Source organism: Buteo buteo, chromosome 4 (genome assembly GCF_964188355.1).
Source record: "Buteo buteo chromosome 4, bButBut1.hap1.1, whole genome shotgun sequence".
In the NCBI taxonomy this organism is placed as follows: domain Eukaryota; kingdom Metazoa; phylum Chordata; class Aves; order Accipitriformes; family Accipitridae; genus Buteo; species Buteo buteo.
In genome coordinates, this window is record NC_134174.1 from 58,261,074 (window position 1) to 58,280,815 (window position 19,742).

General features: G+C 55.7%; 1 protein-coding gene across 1 annotated transcript in view; it reads left to right on the forward strand.

Moving 5' to 3' along the window:
- Window positions 1-17,177: 17,177 nt before the first annotated feature.
- Window positions 17,178-19,742, forward strand: part of MXI1 (MAX interactor 1, dimerization protein) — a 57,679-nt gene continuing 55,114 nt past the window's right edge. Inside the window, exon 1 of the mRNA XM_075026353.1 lies at window positions 17,178-17,376. Coding sequence (XP_074882454.1) covers window positions 17,193-17,376 — 184 coding nt within the window. The 5' untranslated portion in view covers window positions 17,178-17,192. The remainder of the gene's footprint in view (window positions 17,377-19,742) is intronic.

Here is a 19,742-nt window from a genome sequence, read left to right on the forward strand (position 1 = left end):
CCTTGCCTGGCTTCAGTTTTATTTTAAAGTCGGTAAGAGTCAACATTCAACCAGCATTAGGAATATGCTGTATAAATAATTAGAGTTTATTTAGATTTATTCAACGGTGTTTGCATCTAATAAGTAACCACATCAATTTAAGCATTGGTCTCCTGGCTGGCACGTCACCTACGTGTGATCATTCACCTTCAGCTGGAGCAGCTGGGCCTTCCTGGATTTATGTAATGGGGCCAACTTCACAAATGACCTGGAAGAGGGACACTGGGCAGACTTTGCTCTGCCATGGTCTGGGTAATGGGAGAATATTCGGGTATTGGAGTGATTTTCTTATAACCAGATGTTTTGGGCTGACTTACTCCATTTGGCTTGATTTCTGCCTCTCCAGTTGCTTTATGGTACTAGCGATGCTGCAAACACCTTCTCAGGGTGAGGATGAAGGGACCACGTCGGCGTTACCTGGACTGTCCTGCCAGCACCCTCGTGCCTGCCGGTCTGGCGAGGATGCCTGCGGCACCAGCCGCTCACTGGGGGCTGCTGAGCCTTTTACCAACACTTCAAGAAATAAGTGTTCTCTCCCTTCCTTTAAGATGAGCTTTGCGCGAACGAGGGGTGGCAAGGGGAAATATTCTTGATGATTTTCTTACATTGGGCATTTTAGGCTTGAAAGTAACACACACGTGTGAAAGACTTTGCTTTTCCTTTCAGCCTCTTCCTCCAATTTAACCCACCTGGGCGCTGGTGCGAACACCACGACGCGCACACCGTGGCACGCTGCACAGGGCAGTAAGAGGCATCCAGTTTGCCTGGAGAGATCAGTGCGTTTTACACAGGGGATCAGCACCTTTATCTGTGTGACAATAATCTCGTCTGAGCCTTCGACCTGCAGAGGGGTCATGCGAGCGGGTCAAAGGATGCCCTGGAGCAGGTCGGGCTCCCAGACAGCACCTCCAGCCCCCCCGAACCCCACAGTGGTGTGGCACGGCTCGCTGAGGCTCGTCGTGCACCACCAGTTCTTTTTCAGGGTGGATTTTGGCAAGCCACGCACATTGCGTTAACCCCCTGCGAGATCAGGATTTGGCCTTTAATCCCAGCGCGCCCTGGGTGCTGCCCTCCCCAGAGCAAAGGAGCGCTGCTGCCCCCAAAATACAGTCCCTGCTCTTGTTTAGATCTAAACAAGGCTGTCGATACTGCTGATTTACTAGACACTCAGAAAAAAACCCAAACATTTACTTTGAGAAATCAATATTACAAGAAAGAACCAGAGTGGCATCTGGGTGAGTGGAAGCACGGTGCCGCGCTCCCTCGGTGTCCGTATAAATGCCGTCTGCACCGCACACGGAGCAGCACCTGCCTCGACAGAGCCGTAGACACCACGCAGAGGGTGTTAAAGAAATGCATGATACGTATGCGATGCAACGGCGCGCCAAGCCTGCGGAGGACACAGGCTCCCGCAGTTTTGTCCCCGTGAGTCAATAAATTCGATGGCTCTTCGCAGCGGCAAGATCACGAAACGCACAAACTCGTCGTCTTGAGCATCTTTAGCGTTTTGCCTTTTGTTCCTAATGCAATGAGGGGATGCTGTGAGAGGCGGCTCTGAGCCCTATTCCCACTCGGCTGGGCAGGGAACTGATGCTCCTTGCCGGGAGCCTCTCCGTGCCCAAGTTGGTGCTTGAAGGAGAGGCTGCAAATTATCCCTGCGTGGTGATCCCAGCTCCGGCAGTTTTTGAGAGAGGAAAAGTGGTTCTTACCGTAATTAAATAACTTTGAACAGACGTCCGAGTTCTGCAATAGAGCTGTCAGGGATGCTTGAGCCTCCTACACCGTACGATTGCCATCTGGGCATCGCGCTGCCCGGCCAGCGTGTGTGGTGCAGCCCCGGGCTGCTGTGGGACAGCTGGAGAAGCGTTAGAGCAGGAGCTGCGGTGCCCAGCTCCCGTCACCGTCGTCTCTTGGCTGCTACAGACTCTGAAGCCAAAGCTTAGCCGCTGCGGGAGGAGTGCCGGGCACGCTGCCCTCCTTTCTGAGCTGCTCTGGGGCACGGGCAGGCAGAGGCAGCCAGAACTAACCCATTTTTAGCCAGGTTTTAAAAGGGCAAGTTCTTCAGATTAATGTCAGCAACAAACTTTTCCCCACCGAACGAACCGCAAAGGAAGCTCTGCCTGCCCTAATGCCCAAGTTTCTGTAGCCCACAAATGGCTTAATATCTGGAAAATTCGGATTAAAAGGGGCATATTCCTGTAAGGAGAAAGAAGGTCTGGCACACAGGGAGCATTCCCTGATGTCAGCCAGTACCCAGCGTATGGATTAAGTAGCTTTTGCTGCGTGAAGCCAGCCGGGCTCTTCGAGGAACGTGAATGCATGCGTACGTGCCATTTTTGGCAGCTGCCTCTAATTTGATAGATGTGATTACAAATTGATTTTAGGATTAGACATTGTAACTCCCCCGGTCCTACAGGAATGACAGCACCTCTTAGTTTCCGTGTTAACCAAAGTGCTGCCAGGGCTGTAGCCAGGGGCTGGGACGGCCACTCCTGCGCTCCAGCAGCCGGGAAGGATACTCCTTCCCGCCGGCCGGCTGCCGCGTCGGAGAGCCGGGGTACGGCGATGCCCAGTGCTGTGCTTGCCGGGCAGCAGGGATAACGTCAAGTTCCTGACGGCTCCTTTCATCCCATTGCTCTTCCATTGGCACGGTGTCTCTTTTCTGTCTCTGTTAGTTACCTTGACGGTCTCGTTAATTCTGCGTGCTACTCAAATTCATCCAGCTGCAGTTGTCAGAGAGAGCACTTAACATGGATAGGAAAAGTGGGAGTGTGTGTTTATGGGGGTGGGTGTGTACATGTGTATGCAGATACCTGTATATATGCACTGAAGCTTCTAAAGTTCTCAGCAAAAACAGCTTTGTCATTTCCATTTCATCTTTTCCAGGACTGCTGTCTTCCTCAGCCATCCCTGCTGGGGAAAATAATGTTTGTGCAAATGTTATTTTTTAAAAAAAAGAACATTTTTAAAGTGAGAATAGTCTGTAGAAGAATTTCCATTACATAGATTTAATTTTTATATGTGTATAAAATTGCCTCGGGCAGCAGGGAGCTGCAGTCACAAACTTTCTTTGCTAGGGCCTCATTCTGCAGGGCTCTTACCCATGCACTCGGCTTTCCCCACATGGCCTTAAACACCTGGCTAACTGATTTTCTGGGTTCCAGCCGTGCCCCTCTTGTCCCTAAAGCCAAGGCAGCGGAGCAGTTGAACCCTTGGCCAGGTCCAGACCCGGCACCGCCAGCTCCCGTCCCCGGGCTGGGGCAGAGGGCTCAGCTTCGGTGGCTGCTTTCGCTCCTGTCCGCGGGCTGAGTGGCAGTGAGTGGGATGGGGAGGGACAACCCCAGCTTAAAGAAGAAGATATTGATGTTCCTTCTGACTAGGGAAGAAAGGGTAAGACAGGACTGAGATGATCATCAAGTTCCTTCACTGGGGTCCTCTTTAATTTACCATCCACCACAGCTTAAACTTTGCACAGTAGAGCATGCCGTGAACCAGGGTGGCTGGCTGCGTCTCCTGGCCTTGTTTTAAAATATCTTGGAGGACAGGAGGAGAGGTGAAGGGCCCCTTGGCCGGGACCGTAGCGAATGGGAGCTGCTCCGGCGGCACTGCCGGACCTCTGCCCGCTCCGGCCTCCGCTCCCGCGCTTGGGAAACAGCACTGGGTCACAGCCTGCCACCGGCCACGGCTCACCTGTACGCTCCCTGTATGCAAGAGAAAAATCATTAGAAAAGAGGACGTGCGGTACGGTCAGACAGCTCCCGGACCCCCGATGAGCAGGAGCGAGGTTTGCTGTTGCATCGCCGGCTCTGAAACCTGCCGAGGGCTGCTGCTGCACGGGAAAAGGAACCTACCCCCAAACCTGCCCACCAGCGGGTGCTCCCAGGGAGGAAACATGCACTGTGGGTGCTGTGCAGCTCTTTACCATTGCCAACGTAGAGCTTTTGGTGCGGTGGAGCTTTGGAGGAAGCCGGCAAGCGTCCCATGCCTGCCTGCCAGGCGTACGGCTCTGGACAGGCAGCGGAGCCGCATCCTGGAGACCCCCCGGATCCCACGGGCTGAGCGCTTGGCCAGGGCTCCCCAGCAAGCCCGTCCCGCCGTGCCGGCGACAGACCGACCCGGACTCCATTTCTGGGTGGGATAAAAAAACGCCCACCCCATTGTTCGTGGCTGTCCTCTAAAAGGTTATAAATAAACCCCGTTTCCCTGCTGGCTTTGTGCTTTCCCATTTTGACGCACACTTGATTTCCTCCTGTTCCAGAGACCTTCAAACAAACAGCCCCTTTTTTTTGTTGTTGTTTGTTTGCTTCCTCCCAACTTGTGTCCGAAGAGGCGTCGGTGGTGGCCCCTGCGCCCGGGCGCACCCCGGCTGCCAGGTACCAGGTGCCAGGATGCCGGGCGCCGGGACGGGGTTATCTGACAGTTTTCCATAAATTACCCCACGTTGTAGGTGTGGGTGTTAATGTGCAACTTGGTGACGAAGCAGCCGGTTTCATGTCCCGCCTGTGGTGTGTTAGTGACGGGAGGAGGATGCTGAGCGGTCCGGGGATGGGATGCGGGAGCCTGGTGCCATCCCAAACAAGTCTCCCCTCTGCAGGGTAGGGCAGAGCACTCGGGTTCCTGCAGACCCACGCACGGAGCGGGTGACCCACGGGAGTCACTGCTGCGCAGGCAGGATCGCACACCCACCGTCCTAAAAATACTGGGGGGTGTCCAAAACCAGGTGATTCCCCAGTTAATTTTAATGGTGATACTTCATTTCCAAGCATTTTAAAGCTCACTGCATGCTGGAAATTTGCAGTCCTTTAAAAGCAATTCTGACTAACAGTGTAGTTTGCGTAAATATTTAAGGAACACTAAAATCCACCCATGATCTGTGCAATTGCCCTTCTCTCTGTATCAATATTGGGGATTGCCCATTTCTATCTTTCTTTGTAATACGTGGCTGTATTAGACATGGTCATAAACACAGGTCTGTGTCCTGGGCCAGTATAAGGAAGGGCGTGTTTTGCTTTTTCAGTGCTCACATTGCAAGGGCAGGCTAATTTTTAACTCCCTCCTTCTCATTTATCTATAGCATCTGGGTGAAATCTCTCTCCCCTGGCTGAAGCCTGGGCTGCGAGGGGAGCCGGGGAGGGCAGCGATGCTGGGAGCATCACGGTGCTGCAGAGTCGGGGTGAGCAGTTGTGGCTGTGGGATGACGCTTTCCCTTTTTTGTTCCTTTTTCACCTACTTCTGCTGAAGCCGAGGTCCTAAGAAACACCAAGGGCCCATATTGGTGTTATAGCGGCCCTTCTGCCTCCTAAGTTAAAGACTTGTTGGGTTTTTAATCTCCAGCTGGGTGATTCCCAAGCAAGACCAAAGTTGCCATCTCCCATATACGTCTTCACACCACTAAGGTTAAAAAATAGCAAAGAGAGAAATCTTAAAATATCTTTACACCTGAAATTGAGGAAGAAGAAAAGGAAGTCCAAGAAAAGGGATGTGCTGAGCTGTAACAACACGTGGCCGGCCCTTGAGCTGGCACACGGCAGCCCAGCCCTGGTGACCTTGGGGGCACTTACAGCTTCACCCCAGCTCACCGCAGCACAGGCAGGAGTCTCCTGTTATTTGACATTTTCCTTCCTCCTCCTGAAGACCGAGGTGTCCGTCGCTTCGCATCCCAGCCATGTCTGGAGCCACCAGTTCCAAAGCGGAGCAGAATCGGACGGCGAAGTTTCCCCGCTCTGCTGCCTTTGTGTGCAAACCGGGTTTATCTGTATTGTTTGACCAGTGCCGGCAAATTACACCCTGCCTAATGCGTCGTTAGGGAGAGGCAATTAAATACCAACCCAACAAGTATTGCAGCCAACATGACTGGGGAGAAACAGCTGCAATTTGCATGGCAGCTGGGAGAGACGGGTGGAAAATATTAACCTTTTTATTTATGTCTGTCCTCTAACCTCCGCCGTGTCTGGCTGCCCGGCTGGGTGAAACCCACGCAGGGCAGGGTTTGGCAGGCAGCGGGCAGGGATGATGCCTGGATCCAGTGAGTTTTCACCGGTTTGACTTCAGCCCAAACAGCCGGCGATGCCCATCCTGCGTGGTGCTGGGTCGGCTCATCAGCAGCCACGGGACGCTTTGCTTTCACCCTGCAGTCTCTGTCTCTGCCTTTCTCCGGCTGCTTTCCAGCCGTTGCAGCCCTGCGGGCTGTTCCCGCTGGCAGTGGTGCCGGGTGGCCACGTCCTGTATGCCCCCGTACGACTTAGTGCTTCAGCTCCGTTGCCCATCACATCAACCCTGGTTTTCTATGGCATCTTGGGCCAGTGCCGTCCCACCCCGCCAGCCTCCCGCACCGGCCCCAGCTGGGATTTGCTGTCCCCATCCCGCTTCACCTGCCGTGACCCGCAGCACGTTCACGTCTCCGTCCCACAACCTCCAACACGGGATCACCTCAGCTGTTTTGAAGACAACGAATCCTGTTGCTAATCCCGGGCACCCCAATAAATCATTCTTTCTCCATTTCCCAGAGGCCGTGAGCACTCTGAGGGATGGGTCCATCTCTCTGCGGGCTGGAGTGTTTTCTCAGTGTTATATAAATAAACAAGGGTAGATTTGAACCAAGATCTCTGCAATCGGCTTCCCGCAGGTGCTGAAAGCATTTCTGGGTAGATTTAGAGGAGTACCTTTGACAATAGCATCTTTCAGCATCGTCAAAGTGATGTTCGTGTTGAAGCAGCCCAGCAGCTGGAGCAGGCGATGAGAAAATTGGCATCGGAGTCTCATCGCAGCCAAGGATTTAAACTGGCTGATGTGGATGAAGTCATCTGCCACTGAGTTCAGCAGTCTGAAATATAGAGCAGATAATTTGTATTCCTCCCTGTCACCGGCTTTCTGAGAGTCAGCACCCACAGGTTTGTAGAGTGTTTTGCGAGCTCTGAACGAAGGGTGGCTCGAGAGGGGAAATACCCAACACGGGGCAGCAAGTCAGTAACACGGAGCAAACATGTTTCTGCTGAAGATGTTGCCCACCACCAGCTGCTGATTTAAGCAAGGCGTGTGCTGCCTGGCCAGCCCTGCCAGGGACTCACAGTCACTCTCTCCTGCCCTGCACATTGGTTTGGGGGCATTTTATTTGGTTTTACTCTGCAAGCAGTTTGGCTCTTTGCGGGATCATATGGCATCTGGGGTCTTGGAGGAAACAATAGTCAAAGGCCCAGAGAGGAAGGGGAAAGGGTTAAAAGTGCAATGAACGGGTCACGCTGATTTTGTCCTTTACAACCAGAGATTTTTCTAGGCCAGGCAACGCAACAGATCAAATCTCTTCTTCAGACACATATCTGACAGTGCCATGCGAGATGTTGTTAGTGGAACCGGAGCAGGTGAGGATTAGTGAATGAGCTGCAAAGTGGGTGACACGGTGGCCAAGGGGAGCAGAGGGGCCGGGGATGTCACCCCCCACTCAGCGGAGCCTGGACCCGCACGAAAGGGGAGTTGGGACCGGCAGCAGCGGGTTTTGCTGCGACACGGTTGGCATAAGACGCAAGGATCTCAGTCGACTGGAAAGAAATCGGAAGCCATCCATGCAGCGTGGCTGTGGGCAGCAAACCTGGAGCCAAGATGCCGTGACTTGCCTGTGGCACTGGTGCAACCATCAGCCACGGCTGGGGCGAAGGCAAAGAATGCCGGGCAGGATCAGCCTGGGAGGATGCACAGTCCTTCTCCTTAGTTACAGTGAGAGGGGGCAGAGGAAGACAAGGAGGAAGCCGTAGGGAAATACTGGGGAGAGAGAATAGCTTTTAAACCGCAGATAACGTTGGCACATGAACAAATGGGTATTAACTGGTGGGGGCTGCTGGGAGGCTGGGAAATTTGTGAAGGGGATTATATGACGCGGCTGCTCAGAATAGTTGGACAAAAATGACCCAGCAGATCCCCTCTGGTTTCGCCCTCCCCTTACAACACCAGGTGCTCTGAGTAGCAGCGGGGCCCGTCTATTTGTATTTGAATATTAGGATGTCAAGCAAGTAAAGATGAGGGTGGTGAGGCACTGGAACATGTTGGCCAGTGAGGTCGTGGTTGCCCCATCCCTGGAAGCGTTCAAGGCCAGGTTGGATGGGGCTTTGAGCAATCTGGTCTAGTGGAAGGTGTCCCTGCCCATGGCAGGGGGTTGGAACTTGATGGTCTTTAAGGTCCCTTCTAACCCAAACCATTCTGTGATTCTATGAGCAAAACTGCATCCAAATGCTCCCGTGCTTTTTCTGTTCTTGGGATGTGCCAGGAAACCCTCCTGCCTCAGCTCCTGGGGTCAACACCTGCCTGCCAGTGGCACGCAGAGGCACAGCGAGCCGTGCCACAGCCGTGCGGAGGTGTTGGAGGGAGATGCTGGTGAGAAATGAAGGAAATCATTAGGCAACCTTAATTACACTGCGAGACTCACGAGTTGTCTCTCGATGCGTGGCTCCCACACCCGGTAGAGCTGTGGCTGGTGGCACCAGCTGCTCCCAAGGTTCCTCCCGAAGCGGAGCTCCTCCTGGGACGTGCCGTCACCCCCGAGCCGCGTGCTCCCTTCCCCAGCTGGTCTCCGACGTTGTTGGCATCGCAGCCAGGGGCTGCTTTCCTCTGCCTACCGCGGCACGGCAGTAGGGCCAAGCGCAGCACCCTCGTGTTCCCCCGGCCCCCAAAGCCCCCCCAGCAGCCTGTGCCCATCAGGCTCCTGCAGTCTTTCCCTGGGCACTGACCCCTTCTCCTGGCTGCAGGCGAGCAGTAACACCAGGTCTGAGCATGACCCCTTTAGCACATTTTTTTCTAAAATTTAATTAATTTTTAAAATTAAATCTTTATCCATCCTTTTATTCAGAATAACTGGGGACCCCCTTTGAAGGGCAGCGGGTAATTTTTCACTATTGCTTTGTTGCTACCATTACTGGAGTCAAGTATCGGCTTTGCCCTGATGGGTTTCCCCACCTTAACGCCAGCCCCAGCTATTGCAAACCCCAATTTAGCCATGAAATCCAAGGGAACTAACTTGTCTGTGCATATGCCGGGATCTCCTCTTTGTACAGACTGTGCAATGAGTCCAAGCTCTGAAAGTTTTGGCAAAGCAGAAATAAGGTATTGCTGAAGGGATGGCCCAGGGGAGGGCGAAACCGAGCCCCTGTCCCTCCAAACCCTTGGGTGTTGTTTCCGTGCGCTCCGTCATCTTGTGGAAGAACAGCTGGAAACCTCCCAGGACGTTTCTCCTCGTAAAGCCACTGCCTTTCTCTTCCTCTAGGCTTTATTTTCTGCAGCCAGCTTGCTGAGACATGAGACCCAGGGGGATGAAAGGGAAGAATGAGGCACCTGAGCAGCTAAAATCTGTGCATGGTCCCAGGGATGCATGGTTTCATAGCTGTCAGGGCCTCGGGAAGCCCATCCTGAGCTAATGCCTCAAAACACAGGGGGATTGGGAGGTTATTTGCTATGAAATCAGTTAAAAGGCCAGCTGGGGGGAGGTACGCAAGGTATTCAAAAGCAAGAGGCTCCAACTATCATCCATTGGGAGGTGTGGGTCCCTGCTTCCATGCTCTTCCCCAGGCCTTGTCCTAACAGCCCCACAGCCCCGGCCCAGAAAGCACAAATCTCAGCGATGTGTTGGATGTCACGGACATCGAGTTTAACATAAAAACAAAAAAACCAGTGCCTGCAAAATTGCACACTGCAAATATTACAAGTTCTTCCTGCCTGGAGCAATGTCAAGTGACCTTCTCTTTATCCACCAGCCTAGACTCGAGGATCAATCAGCCTAGTCCTAGGAGTGGTGTAAAGTTTTCAGTTCAGCAGCCAGAGAACTAGATCCTCCACTTGGCCCATTTCACCAGGGACACGGTCTCGGGCCTTTTGCCACGTCCATCCTCCCACCCACCTCGGCATCCCTTATGGAGCCACCCAGACCTGCCGGGAATATTCAGCAGTGAATCCACCCACCAAGAGATGTGCTTTTTTTCTGCTGGCGCAACACAATTTTAGACCATATGTGTGCTTTCCCTTAAGGGTGGGCAAGACAAAATTCTTTATTATTTTTATATTACTACTGCATAGCAACTACTGTGAAAGGCCAGACATGAACAGCAAAGAACCAGTAAGAGCAAAGAAGAGCTTGTGCCAGCTCACAGCCTCCGAGACAGAAAACTTACAATTGCAAAGATGGAGAGCAGGGAGGGCAATTAGGAGGCAGGGGGGAGGAATAAAAAAATGCTTATTGTAAAAGGAGAGATCATAGCTCAGGTTTGCTTAATGAATGTCAGAGGAGATCGGAAGTCACCACACAGGTAGCTTGCAAGGAGGGATTTCAAAGGAAAGGGAGGAGAATCTTTAGCGGTACTAGAAGGATGAAGCTGTAAATAATAGCAGCATAAATGGATCTGAGATAAACAGTATGGCTGGGCAAGACAAGGGCAGGCAAGAGGGAACATCAACTCCGTTTCTAGCTTAGTGATTTCTAGCACACACAAAAAAAAGAGAGCATCAAGTGACAGATCGCAAAGGCGATGCCCTCTCCCTGCTGCCTGCTGCGCCCGCCGCAGCGCCGGGCAGCATGAGCCTCCCCCAGCGAAACCACGGCGCTTCCCCGAGCCCCAGCAAAGAGCCATCAGGACCGCTCACGAGCCCAAGGGGCAACCCCACGCGTAAGGGCTGCTGGAGCAGGCACCCGAAACACTGACAAGTGCCATCCTCCTGCGGCACCTCCAAGTCATTCTGATCTCTTGTTTAAATCTAGGGAGCAATCGGTGAAGTGAAAGGGCAGCGTAACGATGGCTTCGTAACAGAGGGCTGGATGCATCCCCCCACTCCAAGGTCCGGCCAAGGGAGAATCAGGCTCTGACAGCATCTCTAAGGAGAGACGCAACCCTCGGCTGCAAACATCTACCTGCCTCACAGAAGGACGTGTGGCCCTGCTGCAAATCCCGGCCCCGTGTCACTCCTGGGGACCAGGGACAACAGGCGGCAATAGTGGCTGGCAGCCAAGGGCCTGGCGGGAGAGCCTGTAGCCCGTGCTGGGGAGAGTTTGGTTTATTAATTACTGACTAGTGAAGGATGCTCAGGAGCAGAGATACTCGCAGGCCATTAAAATGTTGCCCACAAAACTTCCTGGCTGACTCCTTGCAAAATCCGTGGGTTGAACTGGAAACTTTCATCTAAAAGTTTGAAACAAATCAGATTAATATCATAGGGGAAATGAAAATAGGAACACTCCTCCTCTTCTGCTCTTCCTCTTCAAAATGAGGATAGGTGTTTGATGGCCCATGAGGTTTCTCCGTGCTTTGAAAAAGTGAAAAAAATATTCTGATTGGAACATGAAGAAATACATCTTCTTTAAACCTCTCCTCAAGTTTTTTTTTCTTGCCATGAGCCTTTTCCCTTTTTTCTTTGAAGAAGGGAAATGTTTGATCAGTAACGCTGGATTCTTCCCCATAAATAACTCACCAACAGAATGAGTGTCATCAGGAAAGAGGGAGCTCTGGGCAGTGTCCAAGAGCTGGCTGGGTCCCCAACATCTGGAGAAATGCTGGTGCTTTGATGGACGGCTGCACCCGCACCCGGGGGCTCAGGAGCTGTTTTATGGACGTGCTCTGGGCACACAGGGGACAGAGGCTGGTGGGGAAGCCCAATGCTGGTAACCACTTCTTCCCTGACCTCCTAAAAGCCCAAACTTGTTGGCAGCCAGACCCTGAGGCTGGTTTTGGCTACCCTACAGAGACCACCCTTTGAACCTCTGATGATGGAGAAAACTTTCAGCGACGGCCTTAGCAGGATCATGAATCGTCACCAACAAAGATGGGAAACCAAAAAGATGAAATACAAGATTTCACTGACCTCTGTGCATCTCTCTGTGCTGGCAGATTTCTGTACCCCGATTAAATCGCACCTGGGTGAGGAGCTGGGCACCACCTGCGCTCGCTGTCGGGCTGGGGCCGCTTGGCTGACCACAAAGAGCGCTGCTCGTAACACATCTCCTGGGATGGAGCTCATCTGCAAAGCAAACCCCTGCGGCCCGACACACCGCTGAATGCCAAGTCCAGAGGCTGATTTTTTTGCAAACCAGCTTGCAAATGAAAAAATGAGCGCCTGGATATTTGGAAGTGAAAAGGCTGGTATCAGAGTGGAAAAGAAATGCTGAAAAACAAAATGCTCTTCCTCCTAGCCATGCTTCTTAGCAGGGAGGGAGGCTTTCTGCTTCCCTGCTGCAACCCACAGCGTGTCCTCGTGGAGGTGGTGGTGCGGGAAGATCCCGACCCACACGCAGCAGTTGCTGGGGTACTGCTGGGCATCCCGCATGGGAACGCAAAGGGGCCGCGAGGGCTAATGGTGCCCACTAGCGCTGCTGGAATAACCATCCTGGTAGCAGAAGCAGCAGCAGCAGCAGCAGCTTCTTGGCTCAGGCCTGAGCTCATCAACTTCCCGGGTCCAACAGTGAAGTCGAGCCTTTAGGATTCACCCAGGATCCATCAGAGATCTGCTCTCCTTCCAGGGTACAACTGCTCCAGACGAGCTCTAGCCCATCACCACAACAACAACTGTGTCCACACAAAAAAAAAGAAAAGAAGACGTGATAGTCCTCCAAACAATTTTTTAATATATTGGTATCATTCTTGTGCAGTGAGATATGCCTGCCCTTGGCAGATGGGCAGTGCAATTATCGCTTGGAAAACAGGTTCGTCCTTCCAAAAGGGCAGCAGCAGACTTTTAAAGGCAGGTGAAATTTTATAAAAGGATTACAATGGGATTAGCTGGAAAGGAGAGAGAGCAGGTGCCTCTAGGAGCCTTTGCAGACCGAAACCCAGTGTTGTCCTGGCCCCTACACTTTCAAACCCTCTCCAAACCCTGCCAGGTCTGTCCAGGGGGTGATTTAACCTGGTGCTGCCACTGGAACAAACTGAACTGGTAACACCTGCGAGGTGGGGAAATCGCGGCCGTGAGTGCATGGTACCACCAGAACAATATCAAAATACACCCACCGAAGGGCACTCACCATTCCTGCTCAGAGCAGTGGCTCTGTTTTTCACTGTTCGGCCCAACGAGGGCACGACACACACGCACGAGATGCCCACTGCAGAACGGAGTGGGATGCTCACACTTTAACCCGATGGTTTCTCATGGCAACTCACACCGCTGGGCAGCTTTGCACATAAACCCACACTTTGCTGTGTTACGGAGCACCGCAAAATAAAAGCACTCCAAAACAAAAGCACTCCGGCAATCTTACCTCTTACCTGGCCCAATGCCCGAATGACGGGGCGGCTCTTTTTCCCACTTCCACAAGTGTGAATTTGGCAGCAGCAGCACAGGCACCCGACCTCCGCACCCCTGGCCCACGCTCCCCTCGCCGTGCCATGCCGTACTGAGGGCAGCATGCGGCCACAGGCTGCTGGTAAAAGGTCCGGGCATCTCCCACGTGGTGAGCGATGCTTTGGCAACATGCCCGGGCAGCGGCAGCCGTGCCAACGGCGTGGGCCGTGGGGCTGTGCCAGTGGCTCGCCCTGGCTCACCCCATCTCCCGTTCCCGTGGGTCCACGGGGCTGTACTCGGTCCCTCCACTTTTGTCCGAGAATCAGCTCCACCATCGCCTTGCAGAGAAAAAAATTGACAATAAGACTTCAGGGTGAGCTCAAAGGTTAAACAAAGTAAAGGAGAAGGCAAGTAAAGAGAGCACGCCCTTAACTGGCTGTATTTAGAAGGCTGCCACGGATGAGGGTGCTGGACCACGGCTGCTGGATGTGCAGAGCTGGCGAAACCGCAAAACCTCCTCCCTTATTGCTCCTTCTGCGTTGCCTCTCTGATCTGTGCTTGTGCTTTCCCCTGCCCGCCCCTTTTTTTGCAATGTAGTCCCCAGCCCATATCCCCTGGAAAGCCCATTTCTCCTGACCCAGTTCCATTGGAAATCCTGCCCTTGGACCATTCCCTTGGAAATGCTGGGATCTCCCTAGGCCGTTCCCTAACAAACGCCATAACCCTCTGGTGTCCCAGGAGCAGACAGGACAGGCAAGTGTTCTTACACCTCTTGGCATCACTGACGGGCAAGAGCCTGAGCTGTGCTTTGCCCTGGGCTGACTCTGAGTACAAACCTCATGGGGACAAGGACCATCCCCATGGAAGGTGTCCAGGAGCAGCCTCCAACACTTCTCCACCACGGACCCAGCTGTGCACGGGCTGCCGGGATTTAGATGGGAGCTGTGATTTGGGGCCACCACAGCAAAGCACGAGGACAGCCAGGCCAATTCCGTGTCCTGCCACTGGTGGACAAGGATGGATGCCCAGAAAAAAATATTAGGAGAAACAGAGCATCAAAAAGTCCGTGGCATGATCCCCCTCAGACAGGAGCTCTGGGGCTGGTAGCTGGGGCTTAATGCTGGGCCAGACCCACCACGGTTCTCGGGGGCGTCGGGGACATCCCGCAGCCTGGCCAGCCATGGCAGAGCTGCTCGAACCCTTCCATGGCAAGCTGTTTGAGGAGACTTATAATTCAGATCACTTTACTCTGTGGAAGTAACTTTAAAGAAAAAAAAAATCTCAGAATTAAGCTAGAAGGGAAGGGAATCAAAATTATGATTATTCTGGCTTCAAACCCTGGGGATGTCACACTGGGAAAAGGACTACCTGCTACTGATGGCTGAATCGGCACCAATTCATACAAAGCATTCAAAAAATCCCAGAAGGTTTGCACAGGTGCATGAGGAGGATCAAGAAATGCAGTAGGTAACAGGACGCTGCCGTTAGGCACGGGATCTACAGTGTGAACTCCAGGTGACCACACGCATCCTCATCTTCTTCTGGGAGAGGGGCAGAGATTTTTAACTCGTGATTTTTAAGCAGTCTGATGCTGGCTGCCTCTGCTGCCTTTGATCTGTTTTCAGTAACGACTTCTCATACTTTAAGCTAAGGTCACAGAAAGCCTTCTCCCCGTTGGTGAGCAGGCAGAAAGATGCCCTCAGCACTACGCCAAGCTGGGCAGCTGCTTGTGCCCAGGTTTCCAGTGGATGCAGCCAGGGCTGGTTAGAGCAGAGTCACATTCCCGGCTCAGTCTCTGCGCAACTAGAGACCCAGAGACTTTCTGCCCGATGTTTTAATGGGAGTGTCTGCCGGTGCACGCTTGTAAAGTGGGAATCGTGTCTTATCTCAGCTAGTTAGTGGAGTTAGTAAAAGCCAAGTATATTTTGAGTCCTTTGCTTGCCTGGATGTACTTTATGGCTCAGCCGGGCTCCCACCTCCAACCCTGCTGTGGTCAACCCGTGCTCTTCCAGCTGAAATCCTGCTCTTGCAGATGGCCAGACGCCCGCTGTGCTGCTCCGCTCCCGGCACGCCGAGCTCTCACCTCTGCCTTCCCCACTCTTCTCCAGGCCACGTCTAAATCCAGCTCATCCATCACGCCCCACCGCTTCCTAATTTTCCCAGCACTTCCCCCCTCCAGGCACTGCCGGTCCATCCCGTGCCATCCCTCAGCCCGTTTTGGGTGGTAGTAGCGTCACTCTGCCAAACGCGGTGACGGGACAAGTCGTGGCATCTTCGCCGCAGCAGCAGCCTGGGAAGAACGAGTCGGCCACGTGCTGCTGCCGGCGCGGAGGTACCACGCGGCCACGGGAAAGGCTGGGCTGAGCCGCCCGGAGAGCCAGCCCAACTCCGGCACGTGCCCTGGGAAGGGGCGCGTGACCGACAAAATCCTGCAGCCATGCTTCCCAAAAATAGCCTGCCGGCCCCCAGCAATTGGGAGCCGGAGGAACTTCATTGCACGCGCTGCCGGCCGGGGCATCGTCCCCTCTCGGATGAATCAGGTGCCTGTGACGCTGCGGGCTCCAGGTACCAATTAACACTTATTAATAGGTCATGTTTTAAACACCACCGCGACCTCTCTTCTCTCCTTACCTCCAGCCAGCGCTGGCCCCCGCGAGGCCGGCGGAGCCCCCCGGCAGCCGGGCGTCCGCAGGTCCCCGCGCCCCAGCACATCTCTGGGGCGATGCTTCGCCCCGGCCGCTCCCGCAGGGTTCCTCGGCCGATCCAGACCGACCCGACCGGCCGGGCAGGAGCCGGGTTTCGTGCTGCCGGTGTAGCACCACGGCTCGGGTGTTGCCGCCGCGGGTGGAAGCGGAGCCGGGAGGGGGGTCGGAGGGCACCCGCTGCCGGCCCGGTGCCAGCGGGGTCCCCTCCTGCCATCCCCTCCGAACTCGCAGGCCCGAGACCGCAGACGGTTTGTGGAAGTGCGAAGACTTGCCTTCCTCCTCCTCCTCCTCCTCCTCCTCCTCCTCAGTCCGGGTCAGGTCCTGCGCTCTCTCCCCGGGGCGCAGGTGCTCGTTCTTCACCTGCCTGGATGCAAAACCAGGGGAAAATAAGGATCTGCCCCAGCCACGGCGTGCCCGGCCCTGACCCCGGGTCGGGGGGAGGCTGCTGCGTCCCCTGGCTGCTCTCCAGCTGGGATTCGCTTCCGAGAAAATTAATTTATTAACTGCTTTTGGAGCCTGAACCCAGAGAGGGCTTTCTGGGGGGTATCGCTCAAAAAAGGAGGAGTAATTTGATATTAAACCGCCGGTGCTTCGTGCCGGAGCTGCCCCCCCCCCCCCCCCAGGGCTGGGTGTAGCAGAGACCCCCCAGCCCGCCTGTCACCCGGGGTCCCCGGGCAGGGACGGGCCCTGGGGCAGCGCCGGGAGGTGACACAGGGTGACAAGGGGCCTGGCTGTGCCTCTGGGTCCTGGGTGCGACGGGACCCCCCCCCCCCCGCCACGCTGTCCCCGCCAGCGCCGTCCCACCGTCCCCGGGGGCACGGTGCCACCACCACCGGCCCCCCCCCTCCCGGTTCCAGGGGGTCGTCGCCGCTGCCGGGGGGGGGTGTCGGTGCAGGACATCCCGGGGCTGCCGGTCCCGTGTGTGTGTCCCCCCCCGCCCCCGCCCCGAGAGCCGGGCAGCCGCCAGCGCTCGCACTCCGCAGGCGCGGCCGGGCCGGGCCGCGGCGGGCGGGGGGGGGTGTGGGGGGGGGCGGGACGGCGGCTGCGGCCCGTGGGGCGACAGAGCGCCGGGGCGGGCGGCGGCGGCGGCGGCAGCGCTAGGACCGCGGCGGCCGCCGGGCTCGCCGGCAGAAGACGGACAGACGGACAGGCGCGCGCGCAGCGCCGCACGGGGAGGCGGCGGCGGCGGCGGCGCGGCGGGGCATGGGGAAGCGCGGCCGGCCGCGGAGGGAGCCGCGGGGCGCGGGGGTGGCCGGTGGGGCCCGGTGCCCCCTCGGGGATATCTGTAATACGGGCCCCGCGGCGGGCATGGACACCTTCCTCTACAACGTGCAGGTGCTGCTGGAGGCCGCCAGCTACCTGGAGCGGATCGAGAAGGAGAATAAAAGTGAGTGTGGGCTCGGGGCCGCGCGTGTGCGTGACCGGCCGTGGGAGGGGGGGGGGCGAGAAAAATGATAACCCAAACTTTTGGCTGGCAGCAGGGGCCGGGGGCGCAGTGACAAAGGGCGCCGGGGCTGGCCTGCACGCCCCGCGGCGGAGGCACGCGTGGGACACCCCCCACACACACCCGGCCGCCACCGGGGAGGCCGGGCCCGGGGGGGAAAGTTTGGGATGGAGAGCGGAGCGGGACGGCGGGGGGGGGGGGCATCGCCGCTTCTCGGGGAGGGGGGGGGGGCGCGGAGAGGAGTCGGGGGGGGGGGGCGGAGGGCCCCGCGCGGAGCCGGAGCCGGAGCGGCGGGGAAGGAGGCGGTGACACGTCCCCGCTCCCCCCGCCGGGGCATGGGCAGAGTCACGTAGGCAAGCGGCAGCGCTCGCCAGGTAGCCGGCGGGGAGGGGAGCGCAGGGCAGGGCAGGGCAGGGCAGGGCGAGCGCCCGGTGCGGGGCGGCGGCCCGTCGCGCCCGCCGGCCCCCTGCTCCGCGGGCGCGGAGGGTGCGCGTAGCCTGCGCCTTTCCCCTGCGGAGCGGTCTCCCGAGCGGGCCGCGGGGGACGGCGACACCGTAGGGAACAGCCGCCTTGGGAAACAAAGGGGCCGCGGTGCCCCCCGCGGCGGTGCGCGCCCGCGGAGCCCCACGCGCGGAGCGGACACCCGCGGCGCTGCGCCCGCCGACGCCCCGCCCCCGCAGCCACATGGTTCGCACATGGAGGCAGCTCGCCGCGCTGATTGGCGGCGGCCTCCCGAGGGGCGGGGCCGCGCGTCCCGCTCCGCCAATGCGCGGCGCCGGGGTCCCCGTGTGACGTCACGCGTTGCCGAGCGGGGCGCGGAGCGGGCGCGGAGCGGAGCGGCGGGGGGGCGCGGGGCTCGGCGGGGGGGGAGGCGAGCCCGGGGGCTCCGGGGGCCGCTGTTCCCCCGGGGGGTGTCACATGCAGAGGCCGCCGGGAGCCCCGTGCTCCGCTCCCCCGCCGGCGCTTTGCCCTTGTTTTCCTGGGCTTTCTCCGTTACTCTTTCTTTTAGTCTTTGATTGATTTTATTTTCTGTTTCTTTTTTTTTAATTTCATTTTTTTTTCCCCTCGTTTCCCCCCCCCCCCCCAGTTTTCTGTTTTCCCCTTTTTTCCTCCTCTTCGTGGAGCGTGTGCTGCGTTTTATTTTTCGTTTAACTTTACAAAGGGGTCAGCGAGTCCCTCGCCCCGCGTCTCCATCGCACCGTCACCCTCCCCTTGCCGCTCACCCCCCTATGGCAGCTATAGGTCCCACGCAGGTGACAATATAGGGTGCCCTTGTCCTGCGGGAACGGCTACGTGCACGCAGGCTTCCAGGGAAGGGGATCCCGCTGCGGAGAAGCTGCTCTGCCGCTAAAGCCGCGGTGGTGATGGGCTGAAAGCCCTTGTTCTCCGCTTGCCCAGAACAAATCCAGGCTGATATTTGCTGTTTTCCAAAGTTGAATTAATATTGAGGTGGGTTTTTTTTCTCACGTGCTAATCGTTGTTTCGTAATGAATCTGCAAAGCCCTGCGTCTGAGGAGCTAAGCTGCACCGCGGCCAGCGGCCGCGAGCAGGAAAATGACAGGAGTTACCAGCAGAAATCGGGTTTGCGTGTGAAAGCAGCAGCACCGCTGCTTTGGAAATCAAGTGTGAGACTGCTGGTTTGGTTTTGTTTTTTTCTTTAAGAGTGCTCTTGTCTTGCAGGGGAACGGTCAAAACTGTGCTTTTTTGCGGGAGGGGGAGGGTGTAGAATTTTTCTTGCCGTTGAGATGGATAGTATCTGATCTTTTATACGCTCCATTTAGAAATGCATCATTTTATGCGGTTCCTTGTTTAGAACTGGAAAATGAGCAGGACAGCAGGATGCAGGATTTTTTATTGCTAAATTTTGAAAAGAGGAGTTTCCATCCAAACAGCTCCATTCCTGAGCACTTGTTTTCACTGAAGCTTTCATAACAATCGTCATGGTCATAGTACTGAAAATCCCCACTTTCATTAGGCAATTCTGCAAAACCTTTCAATATTTTAATTTGCTATCAGGACATTTTAGGTTGAAAAGTCCTATTTAACCGAAGGCTCAACTATCGAACGTGCTGTTCAGAACGTGACCATCGTAAACCAGGCAGCTGTTACGTGTTGCTCCCAAACAAAGAAAAATGCTGCTGGGATTGGAAAACAATCTCTGAGCGTTACGGGCCCTATTTAAACTAAGGAATAGCTGCAGAAGCAGGAGGATTATATCCTAACATATATACATAGTCTTACTGGGAAGAGATTTGCATGTGGAGCTCAGGTTATTGCACCAAGAGGATAGACACTATGCCCTTTCATCT